A 23952-nucleotide genomic window follows, 5' to 3' on the forward strand; every position below is an offset into this window, starting at 1 on the left:
AAAACTCTTTCCTTTTAAGCTAATCAAAACATCCTGAGTTTGTCGCAGACAGGATCCCTTTACCTTCAGTTAACAACTGGAAGTCTTGAGGCATGTATCCTTTTGTGAGAAGGCATGCCATAATTAAGACTGTGGTCGATGGTCCAGTGAATGAATCTGGGCTTTTAATTTTAAATAAAACACCACCAAAAAAATCAGAATCTGGCTTGCTTGAGGATATTGTCTAATCAGCCTATTCGGAGATGCCTGGAGCAGGTAAGATAGGAACCTGGACCTTCTGGATTGGAAGTAGGGATGTTACCGCTATTGCGAGAGACCTCTGCAGTTAAAAATCTGGGTTTGTTTTCTTAGATATGCATAAAGTATTCTTACAGAAAACTGAAGATTTTTTAAAATCTCCTCCCCCTTCTCCCACCAATCACCAAATCTGACTTTTTGTTTTTAAACTACTAACTGCCTCCAGTAAATTACCATGTGTGTGCACAGGCTGTTAAGGGGAATGCAAACCACAAATCTGAGAGAGAATGGGAAGGGTCTATGTAAATAGAAAATCTGGGTTTGTTCACACATTCAAACCTTGTGCCTGTCAAAGCCATGTGTTCTAATTTCTAATGTGAAGGTATTTTCTGATCATTACACACCCCTGACACAGGTGAGACTTGAATCTGGGTCTCCTGGCACATAAGAAAGGACACCACCATTGTACACAAGTGCCTTTAATTTCTAGTTTGGACAATCCCAGAAAGCTGGGATTATTGCCCATTTAACATTGTCCAATTGTCTGCAGAGGTACGTTGAAATTCTGGAGATGGACAGCTCTTTGTTTACTTTGATGTTTGAACAACAAGCTGATCACCTACCTCTTGCTGTACACAGGCATTTCTGTTTTGTCGTGGAACCAGTATTGACAAACTGTCAAGTTGCTTGTATGAACACACAAAAATCTTTTGAACAGTGTAACAATTTCATCTTAGTGAACTACTATTCCAATGCCAAACACTACTTCTCCACTGAACTCCTTTTCTGTGATTGGTGGGTCAGCTCAAACAATAGTAATTTATGTTGAGCTTCCAGCTCAGATGAAGGATTGCTGCCTTCTGAGTTACAAGATCCCAATGACAGCTGTTGACGTGGTCAAAATGCCAAACCTATTGCCCCCTTCTTTAAATGCAAATAATCAGCACATGCTATTTTTAAGAAATCACCTTTTCCAAAGCCCTTCTGTGGAGAAGTGTTGAAATTGAGAAAAGTGACCACAGCACAGGATAAGAACCCAAGAATTTATTGCCAATTGTTTTGCATAGCTGGATAATACAGAAAAGAATACTGACTGCATAAGACAAGTACATGTTTCATTACAGGGAAAAGGGTAATTTATATACTGTGCTCGCTTACAAATGTACAATGTTAAAGTAATACTGTGAAACCTCTAATGGTTATGCAAATCACATTGTGTAGGTAACATTCATACAATGATTGTCATGTCAGATTTTTCTCATGTTGGAATTGATTTTAATCAAACACTTTGGGAGGCATAAGAATACCAACAGCAAGATGGATTACAGTGCTAGAGACTTGGTACAATAACAAGCATTCACCATTTTTGAGTTCCCCTTGCAACCTCCATTGCTCCCAACAGTCATACTATACTAAAAAGGTTGTGGGGCCAAAATGGAAAGTCACAGCAATTGCTTAATTCTGGTTATTGTCAGTTTAATCCACAGTGCAATAATTGATATGCCATAATGGTAAAACAAACTAAAAATTAAAAGTTGATTGTCTGTCTGTATGTTAAGCAATCTTTTCAATCTTTTCATGTAAGTTTTACATGCTGCCTACTCAGCAAAACATTTTGGTGATTATGGTTTCTGAAGTAAAATGGCTATTTGCAAATTCATTTTCTTTCCCACAAAGATTATTAAAGCAAACAGCATGGAAAGGAACTTCGTAAAATAGACTGAACATTTATAACCACAGAAATGGAAATGTCGATGTGTTTTTGAAGTCAGGACTGAGCACTATGCAAGTTCACACCATCACTGGAAAGCAGAATTACCCTTAACCTATAGAACCTGTGAAGAGAAAAGTTTTATTTCACCACAGCTAACAGGCATAGAACTTATTGGGTGAATTTCTGTATGTTTGGTGGGTTTCATTTCAAGTTGCAGTGGGATGCGCAAGGTGAAACAAGCAGACCTTACAAAGGAAAGACCAGTAAAACCTGAGAATGACCTAAACTAGTCCAACATGTCTTGTACACCTCAGAATTGAGGTCCAGACGTCTATTTCCATGAATTATAGTTTTTTTTTACACTTTTTTCCATGTGGCTCAGATCTCAGTCTGGCACCACTCAGCTTTTGAGTCTGATGGTAAAAGTAAAGCACTATCCACTCAACACAGCAAACTATGAAAACTGAATAAGGAGCATGCAAGGGAGAAGAGGAGAAACTGAATGTTTGTCTTCGTGAAATCAAACTAGAAATTGTGAGAAACAGGTGAAGCCAGATAAACAAGGCACTACTGCTTAAGCATATAATTCCACTGTTTGCTTCAGATTGCCCTCTTGGGCAGCTGATCTGAAAAGTGATCAGAGATAATGGGAACTGCAGATGCTGGAGAATCCAAGATAATAAAATGTGAGGCTGGATGAACACAGCAGGCCCAGCAGCATCTCAGGAGCACAAAAGCTGACGCTTCGGGCCTAGACCCTTCATCAGATAGGCTGATGAAGGGTCTAGGCCCGAAGTGTCGGCTTTTGTGCTCCTGGAATGCTGCTTGGCCTGCTGTGTTCATCCAGCTCCAAACTTTGCTGATCTGAAAAGTGGCTGGGTTCAGAAATACAGTGCCTGGGATGCTGAACTGGTTTCAGCCCATCTTTGAGCACATATCTAGCAGCATGTTGCCAGCCCACATCCAAACTGGCACCAATTCTGGATCAGGTTTATCAGACATTTTGGCAGAGTAAGACATTGATCCATAAACTTGACAATTTTTAGGTGAATTATATCCACAAACAGGCAAAATAAGTTCCAATTTCCTCCTCCTGTGTGCAGGCTCAAAGGTAAAGATTCCTACTGGTCTTCAACAGATAGACATTCCTTTCATGTCCATTGCTACTGGGTCATAATCCAAAACTGGGGATAGAAAACAGACCAAATCACATCCCACTTATTAGAAGTGTATCAGGGTGTGTAGCTCAATCAGCTGTTTTACTAGCTCCTGTTTCTTTGTCTCCCTCATTTCTACAGAATTTATTGGTAATTTTATAACATCTTTTGTCAATTGGAAAATATCGCCACAAAAAACACCAAGTCTTTGACTAGCAAGGCTTATTTTTTGGAATCTAAAATCACAGTCAAATTAACCTCCAAACTGCACACATGAAACAGCCACACAATGTTTTGTTTTGGCCACAGTCAATATTTAGAACGTGATCTGTCTCCATCAGACACTTAAGGCAAGATATTTTCAAGAACAGCATTTTTTGACTCAATCAAGCTGCCAATTCTCTTAAACTGGATTTGAGTAAACAACCACTAATTCCAATTTCAGTCCCACTCAGATCAATTCAGAGAAATAACTACATTTCTCACAATTAAAATACATCTGTATTCATTGACAGGAAATGACAATTCACTGACATTTTTAATCTAGTTAAAATATACTAGTTTGATTTCAAACTTACCTAAAAGAGTTCATAAAATCATTTTAATTTTAAGCTACATGGGACCATAATATCTTTAGCAACAGTTAACCATATATATTATCATACACTTTGATTATCAATAATAACTAAAATATCCAAGAATTTCATTTGCAACACAGGTTGGTACATTCAAAGACATTAAAGCTCAACTGAGATCAAGCAGAACTTCTGCAGCTTTCAAAGTGCACACCCTTTCTTTCTGCAACTATCTGCAGAAGGGGATTATTGAAGCAGTATCAGATCCCATGATTGCTCTGTTAGTTAGTGCATAGATAGTGTGGAGCTGACTCAGCCAGAAGAGGGATGTCCCTAATTTGATCCTTGCTTCTGTGGGGATCTCAGCCGAAGTTGGCTGTGAGACATATTACATTTGGTTTTGGGAGATTCCAGGTCTAGTTCAAGGGTCAAAATTAAAGCAAACTAATCTGATCTTGCTCCTGATCACAATCCTGTGATTCCTGCTAGAAAGCGTACACTCCAGCTGAGGTACATGCTGAGATCAATGGCTGGGACATTTGGACTAGGCAGGGGTTCTGCTATCAGAGACAGAACAGGGGCCCGGTGGGTTGTGGTAGCAGGTTTGGGGTAGGGGTGTGCGATTTACTCCTCTGCTGTTCTATAAAAAGTGGTGCATTTGACAGAGCTGCACCACACACCCATGATCGTTGACCAGTGGTGTGGGAGGATATTACCAAGAGGGGAGAGGTAGGCAGATCAGAGGAGCTCAACAGAACTCTACAGGTGGGTCTGGCCAAGCCACGGTGGAGATCATTAGAGATGACTACCTGCCTCTCCATGTCCAGATATCCATGAGAAAGAAGTGTGCAGTATCTACTCATACACTTCAAGCTTTCTGTGCACACTGAGCATCACAGGGGCTGCAGTATATTATCACCCCCTGGACTGAGAGAGCTTTCCCGCCCCAGGAGGACAGCACTTTTTACTTAGCTGTCAACCTGTTCACATAGGACACTCTGCAGCACTGGTAAAATGCAAACAGAGACAGCTCCAGGCTGTTAATTCAACTACTTAGATGGTTCATTGCACTCTGTGCAAGTGAGCTCTCCTTCCCATGGCTGGCAAAGTGGCAATACAGAAAGAAGTCAGGGGGCACACCACTAAATGACCTCTTTTTGCCAGCAATCCTGCCTCAAAGACTCTGTAAAACTTTGCTCTACTACAAACTTTGTCCCCTGTGGTTGAAAGAAATTCATAAAATCATGGTCTTTTCCCTAGGTTAGGGGAGTCCAAAACTAGAGGGCATAGGTTTAAGATGAGAGGGGAAAGATAAATAAGTGACCAAAGGGACCACTCTTTCACGCAGAGGGAGGTGCATGTATGGAATGAACTGCCAGAGGAAGTGGTGGATGATAATACAATTACAACATTTAAGAGGCACGTGGATTGGTATATAAATCGGAAGATTTAGAGGATATGGCACAAATGCCAGCAAATGGGACTGGATTTATTTAGGATATCTGGTTGGCATGGATAATTTGGACTGAAGGGTCTGTTTCCATGCTGTACATCTCTCTGACTCTGAAACTGCTTAAACTCACTTGGATAAAAGGAACATCACTGACAGTCCTGTCAGTTCCCCAAACAATGGATTTGTTAAAATGGTTCCCCACTCTACCCCAGATTTTTGTTTTAGTCAGAATGTACTGTTGTTTTTAAGCTGAAGTATTCGAAGTACTGTGACATGACTTCACTTTCTTTTCAGCATATCAAATGGTAGTGTGCAGGACACTTGGTAACGATGGGAGAGTTGGACTTGGCCCCTCAAAATCTGTCAAAACCCAACACAAAAGTTAAAGTGCCCAGCGACATAACCTTTGAAGGAATAAAAGTGAAGTGACAAAATAAATTCCCAAACAAGGGAGGGCAACAGAAGAAATGATCTAACACAGTGTGACCTGCACACAGTGTCACAGTCAGAAACTTGGACGTAAAAAGAAAAAGATTTGTTTCCTTTTACAATTCTGTTGTTGGCAGAGGATTGTCAAGCCTTTTCTTCAAAAAGGGTAAAAACTGCAAGGCATGTGATTTCTACACAAATAAGACAGACCCACAGAGCAAGAGCAGCAGCTTAAATATCTGTCCGTTCACATTCTCACAAGCATAATTCTATGTATTCTCATTTGAAATTCCAGTCCCAACAGGGAACATATTGGTACCCTGGCATAGGGTACTCTAGAGCAGCAAGACTCAACTAAATATTAAATCATCCGCTGAAGCAAGATATTTCAATCTAATAAAGAAAGTCGTCTTTTTGCCAAAAATAAAACTTTTAGCAAAGCTGGCTAATAGGAAGATTTAAGCAGTAGAGGCCTATGAAAAATACAAAAGTCTTTTAAAAGCTACTTGTAGTTTGATCAGTTACATAGCAACTGGCTACATAATGAGCTAGAATAGTTGTAAAGCAGAGCTGTGCATGGAAATCTATTATTAAAAAGGAGTTAAGAGTGCAGTAGGTACAGTGGAGCCTACGTAAATCAACTTTGCGAAGGCTTAATCCCACTTTGAAACATTTTCAGTATACAACACAAATTTCCATTCACTGCAACATCAAACGTTGCAGTTTAAATTCAGTCACTTGCAACTGAATTGCCTAATGTCCACTCCAATGCATAAAACCTCCTTTATATCACAATTTTAAGACTGAGAACTGCAAACCAACCCATTAGCTACTGACATCAACATCAGCAAAACAATCCAATTTAAATATTGGAAGTTAAGAAATGGGAGCAGCAGTAGAATAAACAACTGTCGAGTCTGTTTCGCTGTTTACATTGATCATGACTGAATTTCTATATCGACTCCACTTTCTTGATGTAACAAAGCAGACGGTTTCATTGCTGTTGATTTGAGAGATTGCAAATTATTTGCACAGCTCGATAACACTAGTGCATCACTCATTCTTTACCATTGGATAGCTAGAATGTTCTGGAAATGTTCTTCAACCAGATATTTCCTACATAAAATTTAATTACCAACAGCAGCAGAAAGCCTCATCTGTACCATTCTTAAAAACAATATATTAGTACAACAGGCACCTAATGAGATCTCGAATCTTCCACTGAATGTTTGCTTCTGGAAACTAAGGTAGCTCTGCTGTAGTTAATTGTAATTTCTTTTAAAAAAAAAACTTAAGGAGACAGTTTATAGAGGCTTGCTCAGCTGTGGTCCACTGGTTGCTAAGCAGTCTAAATGGAGTTCCCAATGTGATTCAATTCAGTAGGGGGTGGCACCTTCCCACTCCACCAGGTACTGCACTTTTCCATCCAAAGTCACTCTCCGAGCAAGCACCTGGAACTTTTCACCACAAGCCAGCCTTCCTGCAGCACCAAAGTAATTAGTAATTGAGGATTTAAGATGGGAAAGGGAGGTTTCATCATCACTCATACTGTCAAAGGTGTGGCCATTAATGTAATTATTATCCATGGGTTGTTCTGTCTGATCCACTCCATTCTCTGGATGGCTGTAGATGCCTTTCTTCTGTTTGTTTCTGTTGTTCAGTGAATACTCTAAAGGAGCTTTCCTTTTACGACTCCCCATTGTCTTTCTAAGAGCAAGAAAATAAAATAGAATGAGGAAAGTCACGGTAATAAGTAACAAGAAGATCACATACCTGAAACTTCTGTTTTTCTTTCCACAGATGCTGCCTAAACCGCAGAGCAGCAGCTTTTAGTTTTGTTTCAGATTTCTAGCATTTGCAGCTTTTTTGCTTTTACTGCAAGCAGGTTAAGGTACAGTTGTGTAGCTCTTTAGGAATTCTCTCTTCAAACTCAATTGTAGCCAAGCTTTAATGCAATAAGCCATTTTTGATTAAAATTATCTTACTGCCTGTTCTCTATGGGTCAGAACTGTTCTTTTTGTGAGAAGGCACAAAAATAAAGACTCAGTGGCAGACTCATGCAAGAGTAAATGATTGTAAACCACAACAATGAACTTACGGAGAGTCACAGGATAAGCTTGTGGAGGCTGAGCCAGATGTACTTGCAGCATCCGTTGAGTCTAGGTCAGAGTAAAAGGTTCCCTCAGAGCGATCACTGAAAGCAAGTAAACAAATGACAGAAGTAAAATCTTGAGAGGGACGAAACAAACACAATGACAGAGTGTTTTATGATGTCAGGAGATGGTGATGCATCTCAGAGACTAGCCCTAATAGAACTTATAGGGAGGTGCTGATCAGAAGTTCGAATCTTTACCAGGACAGGAGAATATCTGAATAGCTGTTGTACAGGAACAGGCCTTTTGGCCCACCAAGCCTGTACCAACTCCAATCCTTATTTAGACCCACTACTTCTTGCCCATGAGCTGTTTCTATCTTGCTGTTCACTTCCCATTCATGGGTCTATCAATTTATGCTTTGGATGATGCCAATGTGCCTGCTTCCACTACCTCCACTGGCAGTGTGTTCCAGGCACTGACTAATCTCCGTATGAAAAATTTCCCACTCGTTTTTCCCCTAAACATTTCCCCTCTCACCTCGAACCTGTGCCTTCTAGTAGTCGACTTTTCCACCCCGGGAAAGAGCTTCTGACTATCCACCCGGTCAATGCTTCTCATGATTTTGGAGTCTGCATCAGGTTACCCCTCAGCCCTTGTCTTTCCAGTGAAGACAATCCGAGTTTATCCAACCTCTCATCACAACTAAAACCATCCTGGTAAAACTCCTCTGCACTCTCTCCAAAGCATCGATGTTCTTCTAGTAGTGTGATGACCAGAACGGCACAAATGTGGCCTAACTAAAGTTTTTTACAGCTGTAACATATTTTGCCAACTTTTATATTCAATGCCCTGGGTGATGAAGGCTAGCCTGCTGTATCCCATTTTGAACATCTTGTCCAACTGTTATGGCCAGGCTTCTCCTACCTATCAGTTGACTTCAGGGAAACAAGGCTGCCTGACCACAAGCATCTTTGGAGCCTGCCCTCAGAAGTTTCATCCTGTTCTGTCACACCATGCACACGTCTAAAACCTTCTTCAACACACAAGCTGTGTCAAGTTGGGAACTCACTCACCTTTTCAAACTCTGAATATCATCTACGGTAAAGTCAAAAATGTTCGCCAAATGGTAGCTGGCACTTTCAGCAGTTGAGAAGTCATTCTACAAATGGAGAAAAGTCAAATTATGAACAACAATTGGAATATTATTTGCAAATTACTACAATTATTACTTATTAAAACCCTCATTACTTGGAAACATTTAAATCTTTCATGCAATGCATTTCTTTATTGGCAAAAAAAATGACAAACACACGCATGTAATGTCCTTCAATTAGCAACGAAAGGAAGAGCCAATTTCTGGTACAATGAGTTAGGGAAGAAATTTAGTTAAGTCAATCTAAGTTCTCTGCAACCTTCTTCAAGTAGTGCTTTGGAATTTTTAAAGTCCACTTCACGTAATAGACAGGGCCTCAGTTTAGCATCTCAACCAAAGGATGTAATCTTTCAAATAGACTTCATTGAAATTAAATCACGGCAGATGGTCATTTGGAGCAAATGGGCAGTGTTGGTCTATAAGCTCCTTCTGACCCATGATTCTCTAACCACCTCTCTACATCACACTCTCTCAATATATTTTTCTGGTCTTTTCTCCTCATTATGGGGTCAAATCTGGCAATATGAAGTCAGAGCAGAGGCAATCACCCTATTACCAAGCTAAGCTTAAGTAGGAAAATCTATCAACACGTTCCCTAAAATGAAGGCAGGATACTAAAGAAACAGCAGAGTTTCAGACATTTATGTCTGATCATCAACACTTATTCCTTCCATCATTTAATCATGAGGAGAATATAGGTTGCCAACTATTCACCTTCCCACTCTTGATTTTTGCAAAGGCTAAATTCAAACTGTGAAACTAGTTTCAGAAGAACTCCCATTTACTTCTAAAATAAAATCAATTGTTGCTGCCATCACTGTCATTCCAAAAATAATGTAGTCAACTGTCATAAAAGAAGGGCTTTAATCAATGACACAGACCTTGCTCCCTCCAGAAATTGTTTGAAAATCGTAGGAGGTCTGGCAGCAGCTGAGGTGAGAAAGTACAGCCAATGTTTTGGGTCCAGTGACCCTTCTTCAGAGAGATGTGAAGAAGGGTCGCTGGAACCAAAACCTTAATACTGCTTCCTCTCCAAAAAATGCTGCCAGACCTGCTGAGTTCTTCCAGCAATTTTTGATTTTGTTTCTGATTTACAGAATCCATTGTTCTTTGGTTTCTCAGTTACTTTCAGTGCTATATTGGAAATGGGCTCCTGTGGCTTCTGGAACTAGTTTACTCTGTATCCTCAATACAAGCCCTGGTAACAGACAGGAAAAGGATTGGACAAAATTTGAAAACCGAGTTGCATGATGCCAACACACAGCCAATTCTTTGGAGATGAATATTGGATATCAAACTATCCCACCATGGAAAGGCAGCAGATTCATTAATATTTTTAAATTCGGTTGAACTTCGCAATTAGAAGCAAATGTGAAATTGACACACGCTGCTCGGGTTTTCTGGGAGTCAGGAAATTTGGTAGTGAAACAAAGCAGGGACTTACCATCTTCCCAAGGTAAAAGGGGCTTTTTTAACACTTGGTTAAGGGCAGGAGAAGCAGGAGTGTCCCCACTCAGGTACCCGGTCTTCCCCAGTCCAGATTTCCAGCCTCACCCTCCCCCACTCCCGATCACTAGCTGCATCCCATCTCCAGGATGCCCATCGAGCTGGAAACTGAGTGGAACACAGACTGACCGAATTCAAGTGGGGGACTTTGAGCCCCCCCAGTTTTTGTCAAAGTTCTTTGGCCTTGCTCACTCCCTTTCTGTAAATACTGATGCCATTGTGTTCTCTCCTTTAAGTTTCTCAACAGGGTGCTTAAGTCTGGAAGGAGCAGAGGGCTAACTTAGGCTTCAGCAGATCACAGACTAATTAATGGGAACCACTCTTTTGCATTAAAACCCCAGGTGATTTCTGGTGTCTGCATGCCAGCATTGTACAACAATATCCTTTTGCAAATAAATTTAGGGAAGGCACTTTCTGCAGGAGCACAGGCAATAAGATTTGTCAAAATGCTGAAAGAATCAAAACCACACAGTCCAGTACAAAGGATGACCCATCTGGCCCTTTGAGTCTTGTGTTTGCTTTACTTGTTCAGGTGATCTGAGTATCACTGTCAAGGACAATATTTATTGTTCATCCCCAGGTACCCTTGACAAAGTGGTGGCCAGCTACTCGAAATGCTGCAGGCCATATGGTGTAGGTACGCACAGAGTGCCACTGGGGACAGAGTTCCAGAATTTTGAGCCTCTGACAGTGCAGATATATTTCTGAGTCAGAACAGCATGTGGCTTGGTTGGGAACTTGGAGATGGTGGTGTCCCCATGCAGCTGCCACCCTCGTTTTTCTAGATGATAACAGTCACGGGTCACCCAGAGATTGGTGAACCTGTGGAACCTGCTACTACAGAAACCGGGTAAGGCCAGAACACTGCATGATTTCAAGAAGGACTTAGATGTAGTACCTGGGACTAAAGGGATCAAAAGACATAGGGGAAAGCAGGAAGAGGCTACTGAGTTGAATGATCAGCCATGATCATATTGAACGGTGGAGCAAGCTCATAGGGCTGAATGGCCTACTCCTGCTCCTATTTTCTATGTTTGGAACGTGTTGGTGAGTCTTTCTTTGCAAAGAACAAAGAAAATTACAGCACAGGAACAGGCCCTTTGGTCCTCCAAGCCTGCGCCAATCCAGATCCTCTGTCTAAGCTTGTTTCCAAGGATCTGTATCCCTCTGCTCCCTACCCGTTCACGTATCTGTCTAGATACGTCTTAAATGATGCTATCGTGCCCACCTTTACCACCTCTGCTGGCAACCCATTCCTGGCATCCACCACCCTCTGCATAAAGAACTTTCCACACATATCTCCCTTAAACTTTCCTCCTCTCACTTTGAACTCATGACCCCTAGTAATTGAGTCCCCCACTCGGGGAAAAAGCTTCTTGCTATCCACCCTGTCTAGACCCCTCATGATTTTGTAGACCTCAATCAGGTCCCCCCTCAACCTCCATCTTTCTAATGTAAATAATCCTAATCTTCTCAACCTCTCTTCATAGCTAGCACCCTCCATACCAGGCAACATCCTGGTGAACCTCCTCTGCATCCTCTCTGAAGCATCTACATCCTTTCGGTAATGTGGTGACCTGAATTGTACACAGTATTTCAAATGTGGTCAAACCAAAGTCCTATACAACTGCAACATGATCTGCCAACTCTTGTAGTCAATACCCCATCCGATGAATGAAAGCATGCCATATGCATTCTTGACCACTCTATCAACCCACGTTGCCACCTTCAGGGTACAATGGACCTGAACACCCAGATCTCTCTGTGTCAATTTTCCCCAAGGCTTTTCCATTTACCGTATAGTTCGCTCTTGAATTGGATCTTCCAAAATGCATCACCTCACATTTGCCTGGATTGAACTCCATCTGCCATTTCCCTGCCCAACTCTCCATTCTCCGATGGTCTCCTTCACTATCTGCTACTCCACCAATCTAAGTGTCATCTGCAAACTTGCTAACCAGACCATCCACACCTTCCTCCAGATCAATTATGTATATCACAAACAACAGTGGTCCCAGCACAGATCCCTGTGGAACACCACTGGTCAGTTCTCCATTTTGAGAAACTCTCTGCCACTACTACCCTTTGTCTCCTGTTGCCTAGCCAGTTCTCTACCCATCTAGCTAATATACCCTGGACCCCATGCGACTTCACTTTCTCCATCAGCCTACCATGGGGAACCTTATCAAATGCCTTACTGAAGTCCATGTATATGATATCTACAGCCCTTCACTCAATCAACTTTGTCACTTCCTCAAATAATTCTATTAAGTTGGTAAGACATGACCTTCCCTGCACAAAACCATGTTGCCTATCACTAAGAAGCCTATTTTCTTCCAAATGTAAATAGATCCTATCCCTCAGTATCTTCTCCAGCACTGATGTCAGGATCACCAGTCTATAAGTACCTGGATTATCCTTGCTACCCTTCTTAAACAAGGGGACAACATTAGCAATTCTCCAGTCCGCTGAGACCTGTCTGTTAAGGCCCCAGCTATTTCCTCTCTTGCTTCGCTCAGTAACCTGGGATAGATCCCATCCGGACCTGGGGACTTGTCCACGCTAATGCCTTTTAGAATACCCAATACTTTCCCCCTCCCTTACGCGGACTTAACCTAGAATAATCAAACATCTATCCCTAACCTCAACATCCGTCACGTCCCTCTCCTCAGTGAATACTGATGCAAAGTACTCATTAAGAATCTCACTCATTTTCTCTGACTCCTTGCATAACTTCCCTCCTTTTCCCTTGAGTGGGCCAACCCTTTCTCTAGTTACCCTCTTGCTCCTTATGTACGAATAAAAGGCTTTGGGATTTTCCTTAACTCTGTTTGCTAAAGATATTTCATGACCCCTTTTAGCCCTCTTAATTCCTCATTTCAGATTGGTCCTACTTTCCCAATATTATTCCAAAGCTTTGTCTGTTTTCCGTCGCCCAGACCTTATGTATGCTTCCTTTTTCCTCTTTGCTAGTCTCATAATTTCACCTGTCATCCATGGTTCCCTAATCTAGCCCTTTCTATTCCTCATTTTCACAGAGCCATGTCTATCCTGCACTCTAATCAACCCCTCTTTAAAAGCCTCCCACATATCAAACGAGGATTTACTCTCAAACAGCTGTTCCCAATTCACATTCCCCAACTCCTGTTGAATCTTGCTATAGTTGGCCTTCCCCCAATTTAGCACTCTTCCTTTAAGACCATTCTCATCTTTGTCCATGAGTATTCTAAAATTTACAAATTGTGATCACTATTCCCGAAGTAATCCCCTACTGAGAGTTCAACCACCTGGCCGGGCTCATTTCCCAACACCAGGTCCAGTATGGCCCCTTCCTGAGTTGGACTATTTACACGCAGCTCTAGAAAACCCTCCTGGATGCTCCTTACAAATTCTGCTCCATCTAAACCCCTAATACTAAGTCAATCCCAGTCAATGTTGGGAAAATTAAAATCTCCCATCACTACCACCCTGGTGCTCCTACATTTTTCCATAATCTGTCTACACATTTGTGCCTCTATCTCATGCTTGCTGTTGGGAGGCCTATAGTACAGGCCCAACATTGTTACCACATCCTTCCTATTTCTGTGCTCTGCCCATATTGCCTCACTGCTCGAGTCCTCCATAGTGCCCTCCTTCAGCACAGCTGTGATATCCTCTCTGACCAGTAATGCAACTCCTCCACCCTTTTTACCTCTTCTATCCCACCTGAAGCATCTATATCCTGGGATATTTAGTTGCCAATCTTGCCCTTCCCTGAACCAAGTTTCAGTAATAGCAATAACATCATAGTCCAGGTACTAATCCAAAGACCAAACACTGCACTTTCCCCAGAGCTCTGAATACTTTCACTCTTCAAGCAATATCTGGTTCCCTTTCAGACAATAAATTCTCTAGCTTTTCTGTTAAAAATAAAGTCTACGCCATCTGTTGCCTAAGTTAACCTCCAATCAAACTGCCTTCTCCATATATACTCTAGCAAATCCCTACATAATTACAAACTCATCCATCAAATCTCCCCACAGCCTTTCGTGCTCTAAGGGCAGCAATCTCAGTTTCTCTTGACATATCTGAATTCTACACTGCTGGTAAATGTCTAGTACATCTTATCTGCAGCATCACCAAGAGATTTACATTAACCTTGAGAAAACCAAAAAAAATTCGTTAAAGACTCCAGATTGCTTGTGTTACCAACATTTCCACACTGCATCCATGGTTTTGCAGCAGAATAAACTTGATTTACTGGCTTTCATACAGAGAAGTTTTTCAATTCCCAGCTGAAGCAAGTGGGAGTGTAACTAACCTCTGGAACAGCATCCCGCAGAAACCAGTTTGACTTCCTGCACTTCATGCCCCACTTCAACGGCAGCCTCCTCCTGCGAGGTTGAGGCACTTCTGGTAGGGGACTGTAATACAACAAACAAGACTGGGTCAAAGGAAAGATTCGATGCAACCATCTTAATCTCAGGTATAGATACAGACTGGCGATAATAAACGATGTCAATCTCAACAGTTATTATATTCACATGACTAAAGGTACCAAGGGTTTACTCCAATCACTACTTTTCAACTATCTAACATATTTATTTTATTGATAAGACATATAGCTACAGTGCAGTCAGTCTGTAAATGTGCTTTGTACTCACCCATACTTAGGTGCAAACACCAACATATTCTTTCCTCTTCTCTTGATCTCGTTAGAAGCACTATCAGTCAACTGACCAATATTCTCTGGCAAAATAATATTCGGAGGAACTGGAGGTACTCGAGTACGAAGACGAAAAATACATTTTTTCTTTTTAATTTCTTTACCACAGATAAACCTTTAACACAAAAAGGGTTAGTACATTAAAGCTCTCTCATCAACATCATCTGAGATTCCGAGGTAACAGGAACTGCAGATGCTGGAGAACCTGAGATAACAAGGTGTGGAGCTGGATGAATGCAGCAGGCCAAGCAACATCATAGGAGCATTTCTGATGAAGAGTCTAGGATCGAAACATCAGCTTTCCTGCACATATGATGCTGCTTGGCCTGCTGTGTTCATCCAGCTCTACACCTTGTTATCTCTCATCTGAGATTCCATTTGGTTTGGACTCCTATGCACGTCCCAACATTACATACTTTCAACTTTAAGATGCTGAGTGTTGGTGGCAAGTTATATCATTGTAAAAACTGTGGTGTTTCTCATGTGAATAGAACTCATGAAATTCTTTGCAAGACAATAATCCGGATGTTAAATAGTGAACATACAATAGAACAAAAACTCAGTGCTTGAATACAATCAATGCAAAGTTTCTTGTTAAGTCATTTATCTTTCTTCCCTCTTGCTATGCCACAATTATACCTCTGATTGCTAATGCAGTCTGCACACTTGTCCTTAGACTGCTGACAATGTCTCCCTATTTATTTCCACAACAGAAACCCAGTCTATTCATTCAACATCTTCGAGCTATGGATGGATACCTTCCTATAGGAGAAAGAACAGTCACCAACTCACTAAGCATAGGCAAGAAGCTAATTAAGATGCGATACTGTACCACTAAGTGCCTTCCACTGAGGATGAACTCAATTTTACAACATGCACAAGTTCAGAAGCTGTAAATGGGTTTTGAATGAAGCCACACAAGGTGAACAATCTCCCTTCTCACACCAGATATTAATTGCAAAAATGACCTCTAGCAATTTGAACTCTAAACTGTCAGTGAAGGAGGCTTCCTGGTGAAACATCTACTTCATTTTTAAATTGCATGTTGTTTGATTTTTTTTTTACTGCCCATGAAGGGGAGGCAAGTGTTTCAAGATTAACCAGGGATTAGCAATAGCCTTAAATAACAACAAATTTAGCAGGTCTAGCAGCATCTGTGGAGAGGGAGAGAGTGAATTAACAGTTCAAGTCTGATGTGATTGTTCTTCATAACTGAAGCACTTGTAATGATTCTGAACAGTCATTCTCGACTAGAAAAGTTTACGCTGTCACTGTTTCCACAGATGCTGCTAGATCTGCTGAGCTTCTCCAGTAGTTTGTTTTTATTTCAGATTTCCAGCGTATGCAATACTGGGACCAGCCTTGCCAAAAACTCCCACATCCCAAGTTTGAATATTAAAAAAAACATGATGATAGGTTTAGTGATCCTGAGTCAGAGTGAAGGTCTTGGTTGTCATTTTCTCATTTTAAAGTTAAGTATTATAAATCATTCATATAACATGGAGGTATGTTCTAGAATTTAATTTGTTCCTTCAAATTCATATCCTCACATCAGTCACTGAGGTAAAATATAATAAAATTCCTCACAGGCTTTGATTCAGAATTATTTTTAAACTTATTTTCTCCACACTGTGGTAAATTTAGTTGTACTACAACAATGCACTCTGAATACGAGACAGAAACATTAACTAATTGTTGCACATTAGGTCAGTGTTAACTAATTATTTCTGTAATTAAATATTTTAGTGTTTATGTCATTAATTGAATATTCAAAGTTGTCCCAAAAAGTAGAAGTGTGATATATATTTATTTTGTATGATCATGATCAAGAGCAGAATTACATAATTGTTATGGCACAGGAGGTGGCCATTCAGCCCACTGTGCCTGCACCAGCTCTTCAAATGAATATCATTACCTAATACCAATTCCCCTGATTTTCCCCATATCTTTGCACACTATTTCTCGCCAAATAATCATCCAATGCCTCTAAAATGCCTCAAATAGAAGAAATATAACATTACAAACAGCTATGGCAGCAGTCTTAACTCTCGATTATGAAAAGATGCATAAGCAGCCCTGTGATAGACTACTTATGCCATTGCGAAACAGTACAACGTAGGGAACTGGTTGCATTCAATTAAGCAAGGTCAGTTCAACTGACCCTTTCTTGACACTAGGGTGTGTATTTAAATTTTTTACTACTTTGGTTTCCATTTTTTACAACCCTCTGTCAGTGCTTCCTAAACTGTTGTCTGATGTGACACATTTTAACACTTGAAAATTACTGTGACCTCAGATGCCAGCAAAAACAAAGCACCATGCGACCATTCAATTCAGAATTATTAAAGTTTGCACAAAATAATACATGACGTAAACACAAAATCTGTTTTAAAGTACATTATAAAATGTCATTGTTATACATACTCATGTGGGTCTCAGACAATAGACAATAGGTGCTGGAGTAGGCCATTCGGCCCTTCGAGCCAGCACCACCATTCATTATGATCATGGCTGATCATCCACAATCAGTATCCTGTTCCTGCGTTATCCCCACAACCCTTGATTCCACTATCTTTAAGAACTCTATCTATCTATCTCTTTCTTGCAAGTATCCAGAGAGTTGGCCTCCACTGTCTTCTGGGGCAGAGCATTCCATATATCCACCACTCTCTCAGCTAAGTTCTCCATTTTTTCCAGTGGCACAGTGAATTATGTCTCCCCACAGTCCGCACCAAAAAAGCAATCAGTTACTTTTCCATCACTCTACCCCATCCAGGCCCATACCAAAAGTTACCAGGCTGGGACACAGGCTCAAGAATCTTAAGGAACATACACCAAAGCAAGTGCAAACTATTTCACAGGTTTGAATTTTTTATTGCAAAAATATACTTTGTTCATAAAAAGAACCTTTATGTACATACTAGAAGTACATATGTACTAAAGCACAGTATAATCTTTGCATAGAAGAGAGAAAACAAACACTGGAATTTGACATTCTCGCATTTTCAAAACCCAAAAGGCATTCCTACTCATACAAGACCCTATTTACATACATTTTGAGGCAAAGAGAGGGTCTGAGAACTGGATGGACCTTTATTACACTTTGGCAGAAAGACCTTAGACAGTGGTCTTCCCTACTGCAGCAGTCACCCAGGCTATAGTGTGCCCCTTAACATCTAGTCTTGGGCACTAGAATGTGCCAGTTCTGCAACACTCGATTGAGGTCAAATCTTTATACTGGTAGACCAACAAGTTTTGAGCAGACCAAAGAATCTTTCATCAAATTGATGGCCCTCCAGGATGTTGATGGTTGCCTTGGTGTATGTCCTGTGGAACAGACCAGAGAGCTCAAGTCCTGTGTCACGGTGCTTTTCGGGATGAACCTCGACAAAAATCACTGCATCTCTCGAGACCTTCTTCACAAAGGCACATTCCGCTAAATGACTTTGACAGTCTGCTCGGGGAACCACATGACAGGACTAACCCCTTTCTTTTCCCGCAGGGTCTTAAGGGCACTACATGCTGATCACTTCCTGATGGACTTGTGGTCAAAGCTTTTCTTTGCAAATTTTTCTATGAGGGACAACTGATATGGAACAGTCTAACTATAGTGCTCCATGGCACTGAGGCCAGACCCAAGCGTCACAACATTGGGTACAGGCAGAATTTCAGTATGTAGTTACCAACGGTCTACACACAGCTTGATGCAGCCACACACAAAGGTGACCATCAGTGTGAGGGCAATGTTGGGGTTTATTCCTCCCTCTTCTTTGTTCAGAGTCTTGTACCTCGTGTTCTTGCACACACAGTCTGTCTCTGACCTCCAGGTGAAGTAGAAAATGGCTCAAGTGACTGCAAAGGCGCAGATTTGGGGAATGGGCCATACTTGTTCTTCATGCAGTAATACCCACATACACATGTTTGAATGTCTCATGTTTCCGAATGGTCTGTTCTACAATCTATTCACATGAAGAAAATAATGCCAGAGAATAGTAGAGCTACAGCACCATTTGGTGGTCACAGCAAGCAAACACTGTGTCAGAGGACCTGTTTATGTTCCAGAATTCTATATTAACTTCCAATGCTACAAAATGCCAAATAGATATTCACAGATTGGTTGCCTATGCAGATAAGTGGCAGATGAAATTTAATGTAAATAAGTGTGAAGTGATTCATTTTGATACGAAGAATGAGAAGATTCTAATATATAAACAGTACAATTTTAAAAGTGATTCAGCAGCAGAGGAACCACGGGTATAAATGCACAAGTCAAATGAAAGCGACAGAAAAGTTTGAGAAAGCAGTTAACAAAGTAAAAAGGATTCTGAACATTATAAATGAGGGCACGGAGTACAGAGAAAGGTGGCTATGATAATTCTGTATAAAACACTCGTTCAACTTCAACTGCAAAACTGTGCCCAGTATTCTAGGAAAGAATTAGTGAGCATTAGGGAAGTGCAGAAAAATTTTACAAGAATGATTCTAGGTATGGAAACCCTCAGTGAGGAAGTTCAGAAGTTTAGAAAGGAGATTTTAATATAGATGTTCCAAATCATAAAGAATATGACCAAATTAGATATGCAGAAAGGATACAGAATCAGAGGACACTAATTTAAGGTGACTAGCAGAAGAAGAAATATCAAAATGAGGGAAATCTTTTTACGCAGTGTATGGATCTGGAATGTGCTGTGTCAGGATATGCTGGAGAATTGAATAATCATACAAAGAAAAAAAAAGGCAGCAGGGCTCTGGGTGAAGAGTGTGGAAGTGTGACAAATAAGTCACTCCTGCACAAAGCTATCACACACACACTGGGCTGATTGGTCTCATTATACATCGTAACCATTATACAAATATATGTTTTTTTGTATCAACAGAACATCATGAAAAATGGTGAGAGCAGGCAGTGAAACAGAAATTGCATAGTTCTTAATAAAATACGTTAGTATAGATCTTCATGTTGTAAGCTAATGTCCTTCAGGAAAAACAAAAGATATTGTTAATAATTACACATACTGCAGTTGGAGTGGGAGCAGGATTCATGCTTAGCACCCAAGGATGAGATAATTTTTAAATACCTTGTTCAGAATTGTTATTAAACACATCTGGAGCAGGTAGGACTTAAACTCGGGCTTTCTGGCTCAGAGGGAGGGACACTACTAGTGTACCACAAGAATCGTCTGGATCAGATTGACAGTTAGTGTTTTAATGAACTGCACGTGTTTTTTTCATGATTAAGTCTCTCTTTAATTGAACTAATGAAATAAAAATCTGCCTTTGGCACATCTTTAAATGTTACACATAAAGAACAAATAAAGTCTTACCGGCTTTTGTAGCTGTTTAAAGCATTGAGGAGATGCTGCTTTCGTTCGAGCACTGTGGTTTCTGTCAGCTGAAGAGAAATAAGTGTTTATTCAGCACTGAAGCATTGCCATATTTCAGCAATACCTCCTGAGAATTTAATCTGTAAATGGAATTAATTGATTTTTAAAAAATGCTGCAGAACTATCACAGAAATGTTTTTGTGCAAACTTGACAACAGAATTATTAACCACTTTGTTTTTTGTCTCAACAGCTTCCTCACTAACTCATGCGAGATGAATATCACTCTCACCCAGCATGCTGGGTATATGAGGTAACCAAGAGCTAGAAAACTCAAATCAATACTGATGAAGAAGATTAAATTTCATTCTAGGCTGGAATATAGATCGAAGGGTTCCAAAACATAAAAGCATTGTTATCATCTAGTAGGATCTGTCAGGAATAGCCGAGACCAAATGGAACTAGGAAACAGGTGATGGTTATATATTAATTATAGCATAATTGTGTGACAGCTGGTATATATACATAAGTTCTTTTTAACCATGGGGAAAACAAGTTATCAGTTGGGAGCTCGTGGCGTTTGAACTAGAAATAAAATTGACGAGTTAAGTATATGACTAGATTCTGTCTACCCACAGAAACAAAGAAAATAGGAGCATATGTAACTTATTCAGCCCTTTGAGCTTGCTCCATTATTCATTATGATTTTAGTTAATCATCCATATCAACAGCCTGTTCCTGCTTTTCTCCAATATCCTGTTAGCACCAAGTGCTATATCTAACTCCTTAAAGTCATACAATGTTTTGTCCTTGACTGCTTTCTGTGTAGCAAATTCCACATGCACACCAATCTCTGGGTGAAGAAATTTCTCCTCATCTCAGTACTAAGTGGTTCTCCCCACATCCTTCCATTATTACTCCTGGTTCTGGGGACTGCCCTATCTTTGGAAGCAATTCTTCTTGTATCTACCCTAGTCCTGTTAGAATATTATAGGTTTCCATGGAATCGCCCCTCATTCTTCTGAACTCCAGTGAATACAGTCGTATCTGATTCAACCTTACCTCCTATGTCAGTCCTGCTATTCCAGGAATTGCTCCGGTAAATCCATAGCAAGAACATCCTTCCTCAGACAAGGAGACCAAAACTGCACACAAAATATTCCAGGTGTGGCCTCACCGAGCCCCTGGATAAGTGCAGCAAGACAGTCCTGCTCTTGTACTCAAATCCTCTCACAATGAATGCAAACATATCATTTATTTCCTTGACCCCCCACCCCCGTTGCATCTGTACGTTTACCTTCAGCAGCCAGTGTACAAGGACATCCAGATCTTGTTATACATTCCTCTCTTCTCTATTTACAGCCATTCAGATAATAATCTTCCTGTTTTCACTCCCAATGCGGACAACCTCATATTTATTCACATTATACTGTATCTGCCATGTGTTTTCCACTCACTCAATTTATCCAGATCACATTGAAGCATCTCTGCATCCTCCTCATAGTTCACCCTCCACCTAGCCTTTGTGTCAGTATTTTAATCTCTGGAATTTAACACATTCAGCTTGGTTTTCACGTTCCTTCCCTCATAGCTCATTCCCTTTGCACTTAGGAGTCTCCTTTGCTGCCTTTCACTGCATCTTCCGATGCATTCTGTTTGCAACATGGTCATCAGAACTGAACCCCTTACGTCAACTGTGGCATTGTAACCAAAGGCATTGCAAACCCTATTCCATCTCTCTGACCATTCATATCAAGATTAGGTTTGCTTTTATTAACTGCTTTGGAACCTGTGTTTTTAATTTCGTTATTCACAACTCCCTTCACAAAACTCACTGTATAGTAATAATTACGATACAGTTGTACAACTTCTGCACCTGGCAATTCAAAGTGACTTTTTCTGTGCCAAATAATTCAAGTTATCCTCTGCTTAAATGGTAAATTTTAAATACCATAGCAAAATGTGAATCAGTGGCCAAACAGAAGAGTAAGATAACTCGAATCAGGTTGAATGTATTTCTATTGCAGATTTTTCACCAAGTCCGAAATACTTTGTTATTCTTCAATTTATTGTTCATTTGCCTCTCCAATTACTTAAGTTTGAAATATCACTGGGCGAGTTTTTTAATTCCTCCAAAACCCAACCACTTAGGAAGAACTTAAATCAAGCCTTTTGTTTCTATTGTACACTTATAGTAGCACGGCTGGTTTGCAATGCAGTGACATCAACAATATTGGTTCAATTCTTGTACTAGCTGAGGTTATCATGAAGGGCTCTCTTTCTCAACCTCTCACTCAGCTAAGTTGTGGTAAACCTCTGGCTAAACCACCACCAATTGTTGTCTCTCTCTAATGAGACAGCAGCCCTATATTCTGGTGGGACTATGGCAACTTCATGTTTCATCCCTTATTTAATTTCAAGTTCAAAAATTGTCAATCTTAGAATTGATTTCAGTATCCAAGACATTTGTGTGGAGTATCCAGTTTTCGTGCTTCATCTTTATGCACCAGGTTTTGTAGTTTAACTGAATTGGGAGTGTTTTATCACCACAATTCTCACACTCTCCCAGTCCAGGGAGAATAGAATTAAAGCTTAGAGACTACATAGCTGATTTTTTTTCTTAGACTCCACATGTCCCAGCCTGATTCCCACCAACAGTTAAAACCAGGGCAAAATCCAGGAGATAACTAGTCAAGCTGTTCCACTTGGAGGGTTCTATTCGAAGCATTAGGTTAATTGACAGACTGAAAACATCTTAAGAAAACTAACTGGAGGGTTCACAAAGCAATTAAATACTTGTAACTTTAACATTAAGAACTGCATTAATGTTCTCAATGTCTTTTCCACAGGTGCTGAAACCAAATCATAACCCCTAATTGTGTTTAGAAAGTCGTGGCAATTATGATTGTTTCTGCAGAGTCTAAATTTTATATTGAACCTCACATCCTTTTGAATATTTGTTCTTCTGATTTCACATTTTCATTCTAAGGGCTAGGAGCCTAAAATGAGTTGGTTTCACACGACAATAACTAGCACTGAGGTCCACTACGTAACACTTATCAAACAGGCTTCAAATCAAAGATTACTTCAAGTATTTCTCCAACTATTGCTCAAGACAAGCCAGTTTTAATGTTATAAAAATTCTTTGATGTAGAATATTATTTGTACTTCTGTCAGAGCAGGCAAGTGTTGAACTATACACCAGCTCAACAGTAACATGCAGACCCACCTTTCCAAGCTGGAGGCTCAACCAGTTTTGATTAATAAATATTAATATTTCCTCTTCAAAATCAAAGTATTTCTTTTTTCCACGGACCCCTAAATTGTATAAAACAAGGTGCACGACATCTACCCTAAAAACAAAAGGACAAGATTTTAAGAAAATAACTAAGTGCTTCCAAATATTCAAATCATTTACTGACAGTGCTGTTATCAGAAGTATGGAAGTGGGGCAGTTGGAGCTTGTGTGTGTGGCATCTAGATTTACCGCACTTATCATCTGTCTTTGCAAAAGAAGGGAGAGAATGGGGTGTCTCTTCGTCCATTTTAATGCTCTCAGCCATCACCAGGATACCATTAGCAACAAAGAGAACCTAAAAGCTGCA

At 40.4% G+C, this 23952-nt stretch overlaps 1 protein-coding gene across 1 annotated transcript in view; it reads right to left on the reverse strand.

Annotated features, from left to right (window-relative positions):
• Positions 1–2769: 2769 nt before the first annotated feature.
• Positions 2770–23952, reverse strand: part of phf19 (PHD finger protein 19) — a 43738-nt gene continuing 22555 nt past the window's right edge. The window contains exons 9-15 of the mRNA XM_048558470.2: positions 23577–23700; positions 20350–20417; positions 14964–15140; positions 14621–14723; positions 8735–8820; positions 7664–7759; positions 2770–7272 (exon numbers count right to left, since the gene is read on the reverse strand). Of these exons, the coding sequence (XP_048414427.1) occupies positions 6942–7272; positions 7664–7759; positions 8735–8820; positions 14621–14723; positions 14964–15140; positions 20350–20417; positions 23577–23700 (985 nt within the window). The 3' untranslated portion in view covers positions 2770–6941. The remainder of the gene's footprint in view (positions 7273–7663; positions 7760–8734; positions 8821–14620; positions 14724–14963; positions 15141–20349; positions 20418–23576; positions 23701–23952) is intronic.

The sequence above is a fragment of the Stegostoma tigrinum genome, chromosome 29, assembly GCF_030684315.1.
Source record: "Stegostoma tigrinum isolate sSteTig4 chromosome 29, sSteTig4.hap1, whole genome shotgun sequence".
Lineage (NCBI taxonomy): Eukaryota > Metazoa > Chordata > Chondrichthyes > Orectolobiformes > Stegostomatidae > Stegostoma > Stegostoma tigrinum.